We start from the raw sequence: 17316 nt of genomic DNA on the forward strand, positions 1-17316 counted from the left end.
AGTCACCCCTTCCCCTCCTTTCTGCAGAAGCACTGCTTCCCCTCTTCTCTGAGAAAGCATCCCTTCCCCTCCTCTCTTTAGTCACCCCTTCCCCTCCTCTCAGCAGTCACCCCTTCCCCTCCTCTCTGCAGAAGCACTGCTTCCCCATCTCTCTCATGAAGCACCCCTTCCCCTCCTCTCCCCTCCTGCAGAGTCACCCCAGTCATGCCACATAGGATATGCCCTGCTTTGTGCCCTGTGTTTGCTGGGATAGGATTAAGGCTAAACGTGACCCTGTATGAATGAAAACATATGTGACTAATTTTTTAATTCTTTCCCTATCTAGGTTTGGAGAAAGTGTAAGATGCGAATTTTTACCGTGGCTCAGATGGACGACAACAGCATCCAGATGAAGAAGGACCTGCAGATGTTCCTCTATCACCTCAGGCTTGATGCTGAGGTGGAGGTGGTGGAGATGGTGAGTGCCTGTCCTGGTGTGAACATTACAGCATGCAGTTATTGTGGTCACACACAAGGGATGCGTAGCTCTGGAAAGCGTAGAAGCATGCTTTTTCTGCCACCGTTAATGTACACATTCACCTGCTATTTGTAAGCTGTGTAATCTGTAGAGAAGAGTCATGAACCAGACTTTAGTGACCATGGACCTGTACATTCAATTCTCCAGCATGAACGTGACATATCAGCTTTTACCTATGAGAAAACACTGGTGATGGAGCAGCGCTCTCAAATGCTGAAGCAGATGCGGCTGTCCAGGACAGAGCGAGAGAGAGAGGTAGCGCCCTCTGTCTGCAGTCTGACCTTTCAACACTATGTATTTTAAACTGAGGATACGTTTACATTATTCTGTTTATAATGAAAAGAAGAGTTTCAAACAAGGGGTAAACAGTTTAAGGATAACCTCCCACAGTGACTTTGAGTACCGTCTCTTGCTGCATTGAAACCTTGTACTAGTGCAGTGGTTCTCAAACTCGGTCCTCAGGCCCCACTGTCCTACTTGTTTTCCAGCTATCCCTGCCCTACACACTGCTGATTACCTGGATCAGGTGTGCTCAGTCAATCAGAAGCTGAAAGACAGCTGGGACTTGTGTGTGGGGCAGGGATAGCAGGAAAACAAGCAGGGCAGTGGGGCCCGAGGATCGAGTTTGAGAACCACTGCAGTAGTATAACATTCTTAGGCACCACTCTGCCCCCAGAGTGATATGGCTGGTGGAAAAATCCCACACAGCAGAAAGACTGGGATCCTCCCTGTGTGTTTCTGAGGAGTGTGAGAGTATGAAGATGAACTGCCTTTGCCTTTGGCTTACTCACTGGGGGGTCTTTACGTGGCAGAAATGTAAAGCGCATTGAGACAATGTAATGTTGTGATAATGCGCTATATAAATAAAATTGCATTGCATTACTGCGGAGATTTTATGGCTCCATGACAGTGCTGTACAGAGCCCCCCCACATCAGAATTGTGTGTCATCGTAAAGTGTTTAGAGCCCCGGGGCAGGAGTAGGCTCTCCCTGTCCTCCAGACACCCCCATCCTCCAGGATCACCCCATCCCCTGGGACAACTCTGTCCCACAGGGTCTCCCTGTCCACCCTATCCCATGGGGCCTCCCCTTCCCCCAAGGGCCATCCTGTCCCCTAGAACCTCCCCGTCCTCCAGAGCCTCCCCCGTCCCCCAGGGCCTTCCTGTCCCCTGGCATCCCTCTTCCCCAAAGGGCCATCCCGTCCCACAGAGCCTCCCCATCACCCAGGGCCCTCCTTCCCCCAAAGGTCTTCCCATCCCCCGGGGCTTCCCCGTTCCCCCTGGCCACCCCATCATCCAGGGCCTCCACATCCTTTGGGGCCCCCTTCCCCCAGGGTCTCCCCGTAAGCTGGGCCCTTAGGTTCCTGTCACTTGGTTCAAAATGTGAGCTTTTGACTTAAAGGAAGCAGCAACCATCCAGGATTGCAGCTGTAAAATGCATTACCAGCATGTTCAAAACGCTGTTCCACTCCTCAGTAGGAGACAGAGTGAGGCTAAGCGCAGCATACAGACATGCGAGCCCCCCGCCCCTGCTGCCATGTGATCTTTCTGGCCTGTCCTGTTCCCCCATCCACCGTGGGCCACGCGCCGCTCAGATTCAGAGCATCACTGACGAGTCCCGCAGCTCCATCAAGAAGAAGAACCGCCCAGCTACCCAGTTTCATGCTCCCTCTGGCGGCAGACAGCCAGACCAGGTAGCAGGGCCCTGCCCCCACGCCAGCCTGCCCATGCGCCGAGAGCACCGCATGCGACTGGCGCTTACAGAGCCACAGCTCCGCCCTGCGCCCCCACCCCTCCAAGGCCACACTCTCCCGCCCCCCCACACTCCTGCATGCAGCTGCATTCAAGCTGAAATGGCAGGCGACTGTGGTGCTGAATGTGTCCTCATCTGCAACCGGCAGCCTTTGCTCTCTGCATGCGGCCGCAGCAGCGGCCACTGGAACCCGAAGCCGCCTTGCTGCAGGTGTAGAGTTCGCACTTCATGTTCCACATGCATCATTAACTTCTGTGTTTTGTTGTTAACTGTAGAGTATGGGAATGAGTTTGATGTATATTTTTGCATATTAATATTTCGGGCTGTTTTCATTTTGCCTGAACACTTCTCACTGTCATTGTTTGACCTGAACGCATTGAATGTATCATTTTCTTTGTCTAACCCATTTCTCGCATGACATTTGCATCCCTCCATTACTGTATGTTCCTAGTTTTTAACTTTTTCTGTAAGTTACTTACACAGTTTTGGCCTGTTTATTAGACAAACTTTCATGCTCTTTTATTTTACTAAAATGCATTTAAATCAGCCTGGCAGTATTTTCTTTAATGCAATGCAGTTATTGTGCTGACAAATGTTAAATTTCCAGTAATTTGAATGGTAAATATACCCTTTTTTATTTCTGCTGTGTCATAGACTAGAAAACAGCCTTGTTGTTTTCTGAGTATTTTAGTGACACTCCTCGTGTGCTGAGAGCGTAGTGTGATGGTGAGCTGGCTGTAGCACCATCGCAGTCCAATCTCAGGCTCTGCTTTGCTGACTGGGGCCTGCTTACTGAGTATTTTAGTGACACTCCTCGTGTGCTGTGAGCGTAGTGTGAGTGTGAGCTGACTGTAGCACCATGGCAGTCCGATGTCAGACTCTGCTTTGCTGACTGGGGTCTGATGTCAGGCTCTGCCTTGCTGATTGGGGCCTGCTTACTGAGTATTTTAGTGACACTCCTCGTGTGCTGAGAGCGTAGTGTGATGGTGAGCTGGCTGTAGCACCATCGCAGTCCAATCTCAGACTCTGCTTTGCTGACTGGGGCCTGCTTACTGAATATTTTAGTGACACTCTCCATGTGCTGTGAGCATCGTGTGATGGTGAGCTGGCTGTAGCACCATGGCAGTCCGATGTCAGGCTCTGCTTTGCTGACTGGGGTCTGATGTCAGGCTCCGCCTTACTGACTGGGGCCTGCTTACTGAGTATTTTAGTGACACTCCTCGTGTGCTGTGAGCGTAGTGTGAGTGTGAGCTGACTGTAGCACCATGGCAGTCCGATGTCAGACTCTGCTTTGCTGACTGGGGTCTGATGTCAGGCTCTGCCTTGCTGATTGGGGCCTGCTTACTGAGTATTTTAGTGACACTCCTCGTGTGCTGAGAGCATCGTGTGATGGTGAGCTGGCTGTAGCTCCATCGCAGTACAATCTCAGGCTCCGCCTTACTGACTGGGGCCTGCTTACTGAGTATTTTAGTGACACTCCTCGTGTGCTGAGAGCATCGTGTGATGGTGAGCTGACTGTAGCTCCATCGCAGTACAATCTCAGGCTCTGCCTTGCTGACTGGGGCCTGCTTACTGAATATTTTAGTGACACTCCTCATGTGCTGAGAGCGTCGTGTGATGGTGAGCTGGCTGTAGCACCATCGCAGTCCGATGTCAGGCTCTGTCTTGCTGACTGAGGCCTGCTTACTGAGTATTTTAGTGACACTCTCCATGTGCTGTGAGCATCGTATGATGGTGAGCTGGCTGTAGCACCATGGCAGTCCGATGTCAGGCTCTGCTTTGCTGACTGGGATCTGATGTCAGGCTCTGCCTTGCTGACTGGGGCCTGCTTACTGAGTATTTTAGTGACACTCCTCGTGTGCTGTGAGCGTAGTGTGAGTGTGAGCTGACTGTAGCACCATGGCAGTCTGATGTCAGACTCTGCTTTGCTGACTGGGGTCTGATGTCAGGCTCTGCCTTGCTGATTGGGGCCTGCTTACTGAGTATTTTAGTGACACTCCTCGTGTGCTGAGAGCATCGTGTGATGGTGAGCTGGCTGTAGCTCCATCGCAGTACAATCTCAGGCTCCGCCTTACTGACTGGGGCCTGCTTACTGAGTATTTTAGTGACACTCCTCGTGTGCTGAGAGCATCGTGTGATGGTGAGCTGACTGTAGCTCCATCGCAGTACAATCTCAGGCTCTGCCTTGCTGACTGGGGCCTGCTTACTGAATATTTTAGTGACACTCCTCATGTGCTGAGAGCGTCGTGTGATGGTGAGCTGGCTGTAGCACCATCGCAGTCCGATGTCAGGCTCTGTCTTGCTGACTGAGGCCTACTTACTGAGTATTTTAGTGACACTCTCCATGTGCTGTGAGCATCGTATGATGGTGAGCTGGCTGTAGCACCATGGCAGTCCGATGTCAGGCTCTGCTTTGCTGACTGGGATCTGATGTCAGGCTCTGCCTTGCTGACTGGGGCCTGCTTACTGAGTATTTTAGTGACACTCCTCGTGTGCTGAGAGCATCGTGTGATGGTGAGCTGGCTGTAGCTCCATCGCAGTACAATCTCAGGCTCCGCCTTACTGACTGGGGCCTGCTTACTGAGTATTTTAGTGACACTCCTCGTGTGCTGAGTGCATCGTGTGATGGTGAGCTGACTGTAGCTCCATCGCAGTACAATCTCAGGCTCTGCCTTGCTGACTGGGGCCTGCTTACTGAATATTTTAGTGACACTCCTCATGTGCTGAGAGCGTCGTGTGATGGTGAGCTGGCTGTAGCACCATCGCAGTCCGATGTCAGGCTCTGTCTTGCTGACTGAGGCCTGCTTACTGAGTATTTTAGTGACACTCTCCATGTGCTGTGAGCATCGTATGATGGTGAGCTGGCTGTAGCACCATGGCAGTCCGATGTCAGGCTCTGCTTTGCTGACTGGGATCTGATGTCAGGCTCTGCCTTGCTGACTGGGGCCTGCTTACTGAGTATTTTAGTGACACTCCTCGTGTGCTGTGAGCATAGTGTGAGTGTGAGCTGACTGTAGCACCATGGCAGTCCGATGTCAGACTCTGCTTTGCTGACTGGGGTCTGATGTCAGGCTCTGCCTTGCTGACTGGGGCCTGCTTACTGAGTATTTTAGTGACACTCCTCGTGTGCTGTGAGCGTAGTGTGATGGTGAGCTGGCTGTAGCACCATCGCAGTCCAATCTTAGGCTCTACCTTGCTGACTAGTGTCTGTTTATCCTCAGGCCCAGCTCATCCACGACAGGAACACCAAGTCCCACGCAGTCCTCACTGACAAGGCCAACACCATCCCGGACCGGGTGCATATGACCTGGACCAAGGAGAAGCTGGTCAGCGAGCGGAACCGACAGAGGGAGGCTAACATGGGCGTGCGAGACCTTTTCAGCATGAAGCCGTGAGTTCTGCATTTGGAAAGGGCTGCGTTCTCAGTGAGGGAGTCACCGGAGCTTTTTCTGTGCTCTGATTGTTTGCACCATTTTGGGGGGGTCTGGGGGCATTACGCTGTGTATTCTAATTCTCTAGAGCTTCAGAGAGGAGCAAAACAAGGTCCTTCACCCCAAGAAAACGTGATCTCTTGAAATGCCTCATGTTTCCGTACACAAAGTCTGATATCATGTCTTTTCGCTGGTTTACAAGTTTTTAAGTGATATTCTATCACTATACTTTTGACAGTTGTTTCAGTCCAGTGAAGTCCTCAAAAAAGTGACGTGTACTTATTAAGCCAGTTAACCAGTTAGGCATGTCAAGGTAGTGCCACATCAGCAGGGATGGATAACTCACATCCACGAGGCTTTTTAGCAGATAAGCACTCATTTGCGTCCTTGGACATTGGCCGTCACTGTCTGCCTTTGTATCGTGTCACACGGGCCTGCAAATGACTGCGCAGTGTGGTAACTATGCAGTTTGACTGTGTAGCATGATAATAACCATCAGGCCCTTCCAGTACATAGTTCTTATACAATTAAGTACATGCAACTTATATTTTCCGTATAAAAACAAGCCCTCTGTGTTTTTGAAGGATGTGTCTAAGCTATTGTGTTGTTCTGTTCTCTCTCCCTCCATCCCATCCAGAGAGTGGGAGAACCTGTAAGTGTCACCGCTCTGCCTCTCTGTGTCTGTGTCTTTCTTCTATTTGGTTTGCTTAGAAGACGCTAATTGCAGTTTGCCTTGTGAGCTATAACCAACATCCCAATTCAGTCCACATGCTATGCCGGGGTTTACTTAGCACACACGCTATGCCGGGGTTTACTTAGCACACATGCTATGGCGGGGTTTACTTAGCACACACGCTATGCCGGGGTTTATTTAGCACACACGCTATGATGGGGTTTATTTAGCACACACGCTATGCTGGGGTTTATTTAGCACAAATGCTATGCCGGGGTTTACTTAGCACACATGCTATGCCGGGGTTTATTTAGCACACACGCTATGCCGGGGTTTATTTAGCACACACGCTATGCCGGGGTTTATTTAGCACACGTGATATGCCGGGGTTTACTTATCACACGTGATATGCCGGGGTTTACTTAGCACACATGCTATGCCGGGGTTTATTTAGCACACACGCTCTGCCAGGGTTTATTTAGCACACACGCTATGCCGGGGTTTACTTATCACACACGCTCTGCCGGGGTTTATTTAGCACACATGCTATGCCGGGGTTTATTTAGCACACACGCTATGCCGGGATTTACTTATCACACACGCTCTGCCGGGGTTTATTTAGCACACATGCTATGCCGGGGTTTATTTAGCACACACGCTATGCCGGGGTTTATTTAGCACACACGCTCTGCCGGGGTTTTCTTAGCACACATGCTATGCCGGGGTTTATTTAGCACACACGCTATGCCAGGGTTTACTTAGCACACACGCTATGCCGGGGTTTACTTAGCACACACGGTATGCCGGGGTTTACTTAGCACACACGCTATGCCGGGGTTTACTTAGCACACATGCTATGCCGGGGTTTATTTAGCACACACGCTATGCCGGGGTTTACTTATCACACGTGATATGCCGGGGTTTACTTAGCACACACGCTATGCCGGGGTTTATTTAGCACGCATGCTATGCTGGGGTTTATTTAGCACACACGCTATGCCGGGGTTTACTTAGCACACGTGATATGCCGGCATTTACTTAGCACACATGCTATGCCGGGGTTAATTTAGCACAAATGCTATGCCGGGGTTTACTTAGCACACATGCTATGCCGGGGTTAATTTAGCACAAATGCTATGCCGGGGTTCACTTAGCACACATGCTATGCTGGGGTTTATTTAGCACACACGCTATGCCGGGGTTTATTTAGCACACACGCTATGCCGGGGTTTATTTAGCACACACGCTATGCCGGGGTTTATTTAGCACACATGCTATGCCGGGGTTTATTTAGCACACACGCTATGCCGGGGTTTACTTAGCACACACGCTATGCCGGGGTTTACTTAGCACACATGCTATGCCGGGGTTTATTTAGCACACATGCTATGCCGGGGTTTACTTATCACACGTGATATGCCGGCGTTTACTTAGCACACGTGATATGCCGGCATTTACTTAGCACACATGCTATGCCGGGGTTTATTTAGCACAAATGCTATGCCGGGGTTCACTTAGCACACATGCTATGCCGGGGTTTACTTAGCACACATGCTATGCCGGGGTTTATTTAGCACAAATGCTATGCCGGGGTTTACTTAGCACACATGCTATGCCGGGGTTTACTTAGCACACACGCTATGCTGGGGTTTATTTAGCACACACGCTATGCCGGGGTTTATTTAGCACTCATGACCACACAGTTGTAGCACTGAGCCATTTGCATGTTTGTGTTTGTTTAGAGTTTCTTCTGGGCCTTATGATGATACACTGCATGTATTAAAAAGCACGGATTATGCTGGTTTTGTGATGTATTACTGGAAAATATGGAGCTGGCAGCAGGGGGCGATTGACATTCCCCTTTTAACTGAACTTTCCTTAATCATTTTAGTTCATTATTAGATATTGAACTTGCTGAACTATCAGCAACTTGTCTTTATAAACAAGCATATCCTGATTAAAACGTGCAAACTTTTGGAATGTGCACCTCTGTCCTGCCTCAGGAACCAGTCCAACGTGCGGAGGATGCACACAGCCGTGGAGCTGAACAAAGCTCTCACCAGCAAGTCCACGGAGGCCCAGCTCGTCCTGCTCAACATGCCTGGGCCACCTAAGAACAAAGGTGGCGATGAAAACTGTATCCTTTGCAGTACAGCTACCCTAATCTGTGCCACATGGCAAATGTATATAAACTATACAGTATGTATACTATATGCACTATATGTATACTATATGCACTATATGTATACTATATGCACTATACAGTATGTATACTATATGCACTATATGTATACTATACACACTATATGGGCAAAAGTATTGGGACACCTGGTCATTACACCCACAGGAAATTTTACGGCATCCCATTCTAAATCCATAGGCATCCATATGGAGCTGGTCCCCCCTTTGCAGCTATAACAGCTGCCACTGTCCTGGGAAGGCTTTCTACAACATTTTGGTGGGGATTTTTGCCCATTCATCCAGAAAACATTTGTGAGGTTAGACACTGATGTTGGACGTGAAGGTCTGGCTCACAATCTCTATTTTAGGTCATCCCAAAGGTGCCCGATAGGGTTCAGGTCAGGACTCTGTGTGGACCAGTCAAGTTCTTCCACACCACAACTCACCCAGCCATGACTTATTGCAAAGGCAGCATCCTATCATGGTACCATGCTGGAATTCACTGAGCTCCTCAGAGGGACCCATTCTTTCACAGATGTCTGTAAACCTGACTGCATGGCTTGATGCTTCATTTTATATACCTGTGGCAATGGGTCTGAATGAAACACCTGAATTCAATGATTAAGGGCTAATCTGAGTCCCAATACTTTTGTCCATATAGTGCATGTTAGTGAATATGGGTCACCAGACCAGGTTCTCATATCATCGAAGTAGCACCTTCCAATGTCTGTCAATGTCAGAAGCAGAATGAGCCTTGATGATGACGACCGCAGACATGGAGTTCCTGGAGGTGCTGATGGAGGGTCTGCCCCGTGTGCTGCTCGTGCGAGGTGGTGGGCGGGAGGTCATCACCATCTACTCATAGCACTGCTGCTGGCCGGGCCCCATGGGAGGCCCCCATCCTCCACACCCAGCGTCACGGCTGTGCCATAGCCGTGCTAGGAGCGGACACCCCCACCTGCAGGAGCGGACACCCCCACGTGTCGCCATGGAGCCGGATCTCAGGCAGTTTGGGGGCCCAGTGGAGCCACAAACAGCTGTCTTTCTCCTTCGATGTGCTTTCCCATGACATGCTTGTGCCACTGAGATCTCACTCCGCATGTGCGTGCTGGATGGGACACCTGAGCGAACAGGAGTGATCATTCCCGGTGTCTTCGATGGTGACGGGAAATGGGCCGGACACCAGTGTCCTCAAGAAGCTGCCTTCGTCTGTGCTTTAATAGTCATCATCTTAGAATACTTAGCTGTGCTCTTCTAAATAAACTGGACAGCTATTACTCATTTGTAGATGCACTTTTAGTAGGATAAGTTTATTTCTCATTCCTGCTTTGTTGTTGTCAGATTTAGTTGTATTTCTATATCTGCAGGTTGCTCCAGAAGTAGGGGACACTCAAGCATTATGTAGTCCGTGGTATTGATTTATTGCCAGGTGTAAATGGCTGTTTTGGGCCGAAAGAAGACAAACTACAAGGTGTGAGTATCTTAGCGCAGATGATGATGCTTTGAGGTCCAAAGGGAGCGAAGCACAGATTGGCCTTCACTCTTCACTCCTGAAACTCACATGTATTTTGACGAAAATTCTACATATGATCTCAAAATTCTAATTTAGAACAGTGTTTGTATTCATCCATCTTACATTGCCGTAAACAATATGATCTTTATCATCAGTATAAAAGCTGCTAGTTGAATGACTCATGCTAAGAGGTCTAACGTTTAAATAGTTACACATCAATCCAGGTCGCCCTTCTGGGCAGGGCTTTACTGTGGGGCATGTGCGGATCTGGGCGTGGCTTCACTGGGGGACATGTGCAGATATGGGCGTGGCTTCATTGGGGTGAGTGCAGATCTGGGCGGGGCTTCACAGGGGTGTGTGCGGATCTGGGCAGGGCTTCATTGGGGTGTGTGCAGATCTGGGCGGGGCTTCACAGGGGTGTGTGCAGATCTGTGCGTGGCTTTGCTGGGGGGCATGTGCAGATATGGGCGTGGCCTCACTGGGGGACATGTGCAGATATGGGCGTGGTCTCACTGGGGGACATGTGCAGATCTGTGCGTGGCCTCACTGGGGGACATGTGCAGATATGGGTGTGGCCTCACTGGGGGACATGTGCAGATATGGGCGTGGCCTCACTAGGGGACATGTGCAGATCTGTGAGTGGCCTCACTGGGGGACATGTGCAGATATGGGTGTGGCCTCACTGGGGGACATGTGCAGATATGGGTGTGGCCTCACTGGGGGACATGTGCAGATATGGGCGTGGCCTCACTGGGGGACATGTGCAGATATGGGCGTGGCCTCACTGGGGGACATGTGCAGATATGGGCGTGGCCTCACTGGGGGACATGTGCAGATATGGGCGTGGCCTCACTGGGGGACATGTGCAGATATGGGCGTGGCCTCACTGGGGGACATGTGCAGATATGGGCGTGGCCTCACTGGGGGGCATGTGCAGATCTGTGCGTGGCTTCACTGGGGGACATGTGCAGATATGGGCGTGGCCTCACTGGGGGACGTGCAGATATGGGCGTGGCCTCACTGGGGGACATGTGCAGATATGGGCGTGGCCTCACTGGGGGGCATGTGCAGATCTGTGCGTGGCCTCACTGGGGGACATGTGCAGATATGGGTGTGGCTTCACTGGGGGCATGTGCGGACCTGGGCGTGGCTTCACTGGGGGGCATGTGCGGACCTGGGTGGGGCTTTACTGGAAGCACATGCAGATCTGCTGTTATGGCGTGAAAACACAGGGTGGCCTTACCTTTGTCATGAAGAAGCAGTCATCGATTTTCAGGATGGAGCAAAGTAAGGAAGCGGGGGTCAGGTGCACCCTTCGTGTTTCTGCTCAATCTAACAAGTAATTTTTATATGACCCTCAGTATTTCAATATCATGGACTTGATAAACTGCTTAACTGGGTTTAATCTGAGGTCTGACATCATCAGTCAAACTTGGCTGTGCTGTAAGGCAAGTGTTCCTGTGTATGTGCTTCCGGCGTGGGGAGAGGATCGTCACCGTTCGGGGGAGGGGGTCACGTCTGTTAACTTTCAGCTCTGGTTAGTTAAAGCTGTTCTATGAAATATAAAACATAAGACCGCTGGTTTACCCCCATGTATTATTACTGTAAGTATGTACTTGTATACTGTCATAAATTATAACATGTGTATACAGACTGGCATCGCGATATGAGTCTGCAGTTATCAGCAATGTATTTAAACATGTGGAGAGGAGCTGGGAGGCCACTATTCAGACCGACCCCTCCTGAAAATCCACCACACATCAGCTTACAGTCTATCTCTGGGAGGGGGGGGAGGCAATGTCATCCAGTCGTTGGCCTTCACACAGCTAAAGTGGACTAATACTATAAAATAGTAAACTCCAGATTTTATTTATGGATGTAATGTATGAGGGATTGTTTTTCATTTTAGCTATTTTTTTTACTTTTCACTTGGTCTCTGACCAGGCAAACAACCTATTAATCAGATTCCTTGTATGTCTAAACATATTTGGCCAATAAAGCTGATTCTGAAATACTGTATTGAGTATCATGGTAAGACTTTCTTTGAATTGCCTACTATATACCATAATGAACAGCATCTTTGTGTCTTTTCATGTTTAAAACAGTGGTTATAAATTACAGACCCTTATATTGGCTGAAATTGTACCATAAGAATAAAACAGCTATGTAATTCCGTTCTTTCTTGGCTTGTTTCTTCGTCACTATATGTATACTATTTACACTGTACGTATACTACATACACTATATGTATACTATATACACTATATGTATACTATTTACACTGTACGTATACTACATACACTATATGTATACTATATACACTATATGTATACTATATGCACGATATGTATACTATATACACTATATCTATACTATATGCACTATATCTATACTATATGCACGATATGTATACTATATACACTATATGTATACTACATGCAGTATATCTATACTATATGCACTGTATGTATATTATACTTGTATTATGCTATATGGACAAAAGTATTGGGACACCTGGTCATTACACCCACAGGACATTTTACGGCATCCCATTCTAAATCCATAGGCATCCATATGGAGCAGGTCCCCCCTTTGCAGCTACAACAGCTGCCGCTCTTCTGGGAAGGCTTTCCACAGGATTCTGGAGCATATCTGTTGGGGGGTTTTGCCCGTTCGTCCAGGAGAACATTTGTGAGGTCAGACACAGAAATTGGACGCAAAGGTCTGGTTGACAGTCTGTTGTAGTTCATCCCAAACATGTTTGAGGGGGTTCAGGTTAGGGCTGTATGTGGGTCAGTCTAGTTCTTCTACACCAAACTCACCCAGCCACGTCTCTATGGACCTTGCTCTGTGCACTAGTGGCACAGTCATGCTGGAGCAGAAGAAGGCCTTCCTTCCACAAACTGTTCCCACAAAGCTGGAAGCATAGAATGTCTTAAATGTCAAAATGTCTTAGTCTGCATATCCCTTGACCTTCACTACTAGCCATATTACTTCCTGACATTAGGGATTACTATATCTTCATAGCTTACCATTGTATACACCACATTAATACAAAACTTCAATCACTTTTCTATTTAAAACTATTTTTATTCATAATTTACTATATCCATCCATCCATCCCATCATTTTCCATAACCGCTTTTCTTATGCAGGGTCATGAGGATCCGCATCCTATCCAGGAAGCTACAGATGCAAGGCAGGGAACAACCCAGGAGGGGGCGCCAACCCATCACAGATAACTGAATATAATTTCACTGTAAATGTATGAACTATGAAATGTATAAATACATATGGCTCTTCCAATTTCTGTTTTGCGATTCCGGTTTTATCCTACAGGAGGCATCTATAACAAAATGAGAAATGATGCAGGTTACGTTATTAGCAAATCTTAGGGATGCTCAGGCTCGATAAATGGAATGTAGGCTGTAAAGCATGTTTTGACTGTCTTGATTAACAGACTTTTGGTCTATCCATAGTCGTGTTTTAGCAGTAGCAATGCCTAGAATAAAGTGGAAAACCAATAAGACCCCCCGCGACCCAGTAGGATAAGCGGTTTGGAAAATGGATGGATGGATGATATATATATATACATATAGGGGTGGTGCAGTGGTTAGCACCTCCGCCTGGGTCACATGTGTGCGGAGTTTGCATGTTCTCACCATGTCATCGTGGGGTTTCCTCCAGGTACTCCGGTTTCCCCCCACAGTCCAAAAACATGCTGAGGCTAATTGGACTTGCTAAATTTCCCGTAGGTGTGCATGTGAGAGTGAATGGTGTGTGAGTGTGCCCTGCGATGGGCTGGCCCCCCATCCTGGGTTGTTCCCTGCCTCGTGCCCATTGCTTCCGGGATAGGCTCCGGACCCCCCGCGACCCAGTAGGATAAGCGGTTTGGAAAATGGATGGATGGATGGAACTCCGCTAGTGGAGAATGTTGAACGACGACAGCATTGCGACACCAAGCATCGCTGATGTAAACACGAACTCCCCCGCTGCGAGTCTTACCTCCGTCCACTAAGACTCGGTCAGCATGGTAGCATGTTAGCTCGACTAGTTGGATAGCGGAGTCCGAGATGTTGTTGTTTAGCCATGTCTCCGTAAAAATGAGAACACAGCAGTCCCTCACATCACGCTGCGCAGATCTCAGGAGCTGTAAGTGGTCTGTTTTGTTGCCCAGTGATCGTACATTTGCCATTAGCAGTGACGGTATCGCTGGTCTGTGTGGGCTAGCTGCTAGCCTAGCCCGGATGCCTCTGCGCTTACCCCACTTCTGCTTTCTCACACACCGCTTTCGGTGCCTCCCCTCTGGGCGTGCTGCAGCAGGCGAGTCCGGGGCTGAAGTAGACCGGCGTAGTATTCCTAGGTCCCGAAGCTCCTCCACGACTACCAGGTCCAGGCTGTGAATATTCCTTAGATCCAGAAGGAACTGAAGGTTGTATATTATGAGTGTAGACGCTGAAGTACGCGCACACTGACATAAACTCGAATCACCCGGACACACGGTATTTGGCACAAAACTGTGACAAAGTGTCATGTGGAAAATCAGGATGTCAGAGGACAGTGTAGCAGATGTGAGTATTTGCAGAGAGACACTGGGTTTGTTGATGGTGATGAGGAAACCATCAACATATAATTTCTTTGAAATAGGCAGATTCCGTCTGAAATTGCTTGGTGCCCTGAAGCCTGTAAATGCTGTTTTACAGGCTCCTTCTGTTGACCTTCGCCTTGCTGGGGAAGCAGTCAGTGCATCTCTGCAGGTTCTGAGGAAGATGAGAGATGATGAGTCACTGACTAATTCTGAGATAGACAGCCCTGTTCCCACAACTAAAAGAAAAGGAACAATGAGTTCACAGCTTACAGACAGTCTTGTTTCATGCACTGTAGGTCACACCGAATCCTCTGAGAGTCCTAGCCAGGCTCTGAATTGCTGCCTTGGAAAGGGCTTAACGTAGGGCTACAAGAATGATTCCTGGTCTTAGAAGAATGTCTTATGAGGAGAGGTTAGCTGAGCTGAATCTGTTCAGCATCGAGCAAAGGAGACTAAGGGGGAACATGATCCAGGTATATAAGATTCTAACTGGTCTAGATGCTGTTCACCCAAATGGCTACTTCAATATTAATTTAAATACTAGAACTCATGGCCATAGGTGGAAACTAGCAGGAGAATATTTTAAACTGAATTTGAGAAAACACTTCTTTACACAGTGTGTAGCTGGAGTATGGAATAGTCTTCCTGCTAGTGTAGTACAAGCTAAAACCCTGGGTTCCTTCAAATCAGAGCTAGATACGATAACAACTCTGAGCTATTAGTTAAGTTCTCCCCAAACGAGCTTGATGGGCCAAATGGTCACCTCTTGTTTGTAAATTTATATTCTTATTATCAGGCTGTACGTCATGTCCGGCTCGTCCGATCCTCCTGTGTGCCACGCCCCCTCATTTACCCCGTGTGAAACCCCGATTGTAACCAGCTGTTTCCTGTTTTGCTTGTTTACTCCTGAGTGTTTAAGTCTGTGTCCGAGTCAGTTTCCCCACCGTGTTGTGTGCTTGTGGCTCGTGTTTCCCCTATAAATCCCATATTTTGGATCAAACATCCTGACCTTCATTCCCCGGTGCCTACGTGCACGACCAGATGTGACAATATACTACTTAATGCACATTTACCTTTAACCTGTAGGATATTACACTACTATGCAGTCCAGGGGTTAGGGCACCATGATAAAAACAAGCAAAAAGGAGAAATTCTCAGACTACTTTTGTGTTTTTAATCATACAATGGGGGTGGCATCACACTGCTGGGTACAGGGGAGTCTGCTCTCTTCATCGGGACACTGTAGGCAGTGAGAGGAATCAAACCCTCATTGTATAAATATAGTTCATACAATGGGGACGGCATCACACTGCTGGGTACAGGGGAGTCTGCTCTCTTCATCGGGATACTGTGGGCAGTGAGAGGAAACAAACCCTCATGGTATAAATATAATTCATACAATGGGGACGGCATCACACTGCTGGGTACAGGGGAGTCTGCTCTCTTCATCAGGACACTGTGGGCAGTGAGAGGAAACAAGCCCTCATGCTATAAATATAATTCATACAATGGGGGCGGCATCACACTGCTGGGTACAGGGGAGTCTGCTCTCTTCATCAGGACACTGTGGGCAGTGAGAGGAAACAAACCCTCATGGTATAAATATAATTCACACAATGAGGACGGCATCACACTGAATCTTCAGTTGCTTAGTCTTCTGCTCTACCTGCCCTTTAGCTCTTAATACAAACAGGCATGTTTATAGTCAGCATTAATGGGAAATAAACTGTCTGACCTCAAATTTGAAAGTTATATATTGTTCTCACAACATCTAAGCTGTTTTTTCCTTTTCCTGTTAGTTTGTCTGTATATTTAGTTCTTTGCTTGTTTGTTCTGTATCATTTTCCTTCATGTGGCCGTTTTTAACAGGAGAAATGATCTGTTGGTGGCCTTTTGTCACGCTCGGCTGCGATCGCGCTGTTTAAAAGCGGGCGATCGCTCGGGCAGGCGGGCAAAGAGCAGGCGGACAGGCGTATACGGGAAAAACAAGGGGTTTAATCGGGAACTGGGGATCAGGATACATCTAACCGCAACGAACATCAATGACAGACAAGGCAAACAGGTAAGACCAGGACTTAAATAAGACAGGACCAAGCAAAGTAAATGGACAAAGCTGGAGACGATCAGGGAAGCACACGTGGGTAATCAGGGGGCGTGGCACACACGAGGAGCGGACGGAGCGGGCGTCACACCTTTAGTACGAACTGGCTGATTGTGGCGGAATAAGGCAAAGTGGGAGCCATTGTCCTGGCAGGTGAATCGCTGTGGTAAATCAATTGACTGTCATATAATCTATAATTCAAAGTAACAGTTAGTGTACAAACCATGCATTATATGCCTTTAAACATTGGGTGTGTGAGTGAACCAGCTGATGCTTATAACATGTTCATTACACGTTGGGCTTATTTACACATTTATTTACACATTTTCACGTTTAGAAGCCAAAATACTTGTGAAGGTGACAACAGGAAGTCAGTCTTCATCCTACTGAGATGAGATGAGACTTTATTGTCATTGTGGTTATAAGTTTGGTGGCTCTCAAATATAACAGCGTTTCCGGTGACGGCGGGATCCCAACAGGGCTGCCCTTTGTCACAGATTCCCTTCATAACTTTTATGGACAGAATGTCTAGGCGCAGCCAGGGCGTTGAGGGTGTCCGGT

At 48.3% G+C, this 17316-nt stretch overlaps 2 protein-coding genes across 2 annotated transcripts in view; both read left to right on the forward strand.

The window, feature by feature from the left end:
- LOC125723981 (solute carrier family 12 member 7-like) overlaps positions 1-12244 on the forward strand; it is a 53214-nt gene extending 40970 nt beyond the window's left edge. Inside the window, 7 exon segments of the mRNA XM_049000798.1 lie at positions 326-457; positions 665-772; positions 2111-2209; positions 5490-5659; positions 6337-6351; positions 8376-8509; positions 9327-12244. Coding sequence (XP_048856755.1) covers positions 326-457; positions 665-772; positions 2111-2209; positions 5490-5659; positions 6337-6351; positions 8376-8509; positions 9327-9418 — 750 coding nt within the window. The 3' untranslated portion in view covers positions 9419-12244.
- On the forward strand, positions 10324-12244 carry LOC125723982 (uncharacterized). Its single transcript, XM_049000799.1, has 2 exons — positions 10324-11050; positions 11083-12244. The coding sequence occupies exons 1-2, from the start codon at positions 10324-10326 to the stop codon at positions 11355-11357; spliced, it is 1002 nt and encodes a 333-aa protein (XP_048856756.1). The 3' UTR covers positions 11358-12244.
- Positions 12245-17316: the final 5072 nt, after the last annotated feature.

The sequence above is a fragment of the Brienomyrus brachyistius genome, unplaced genomic scaffold (genome assembly GCF_023856365.1).
Source record: "Brienomyrus brachyistius isolate T26 unplaced genomic scaffold, BBRACH_0.4 scaffold53, whole genome shotgun sequence".
NCBI classification, from domain to species: domain Eukaryota; kingdom Metazoa; phylum Chordata; class Actinopteri; order Osteoglossiformes; family Mormyridae; genus Brienomyrus; species Brienomyrus brachyistius.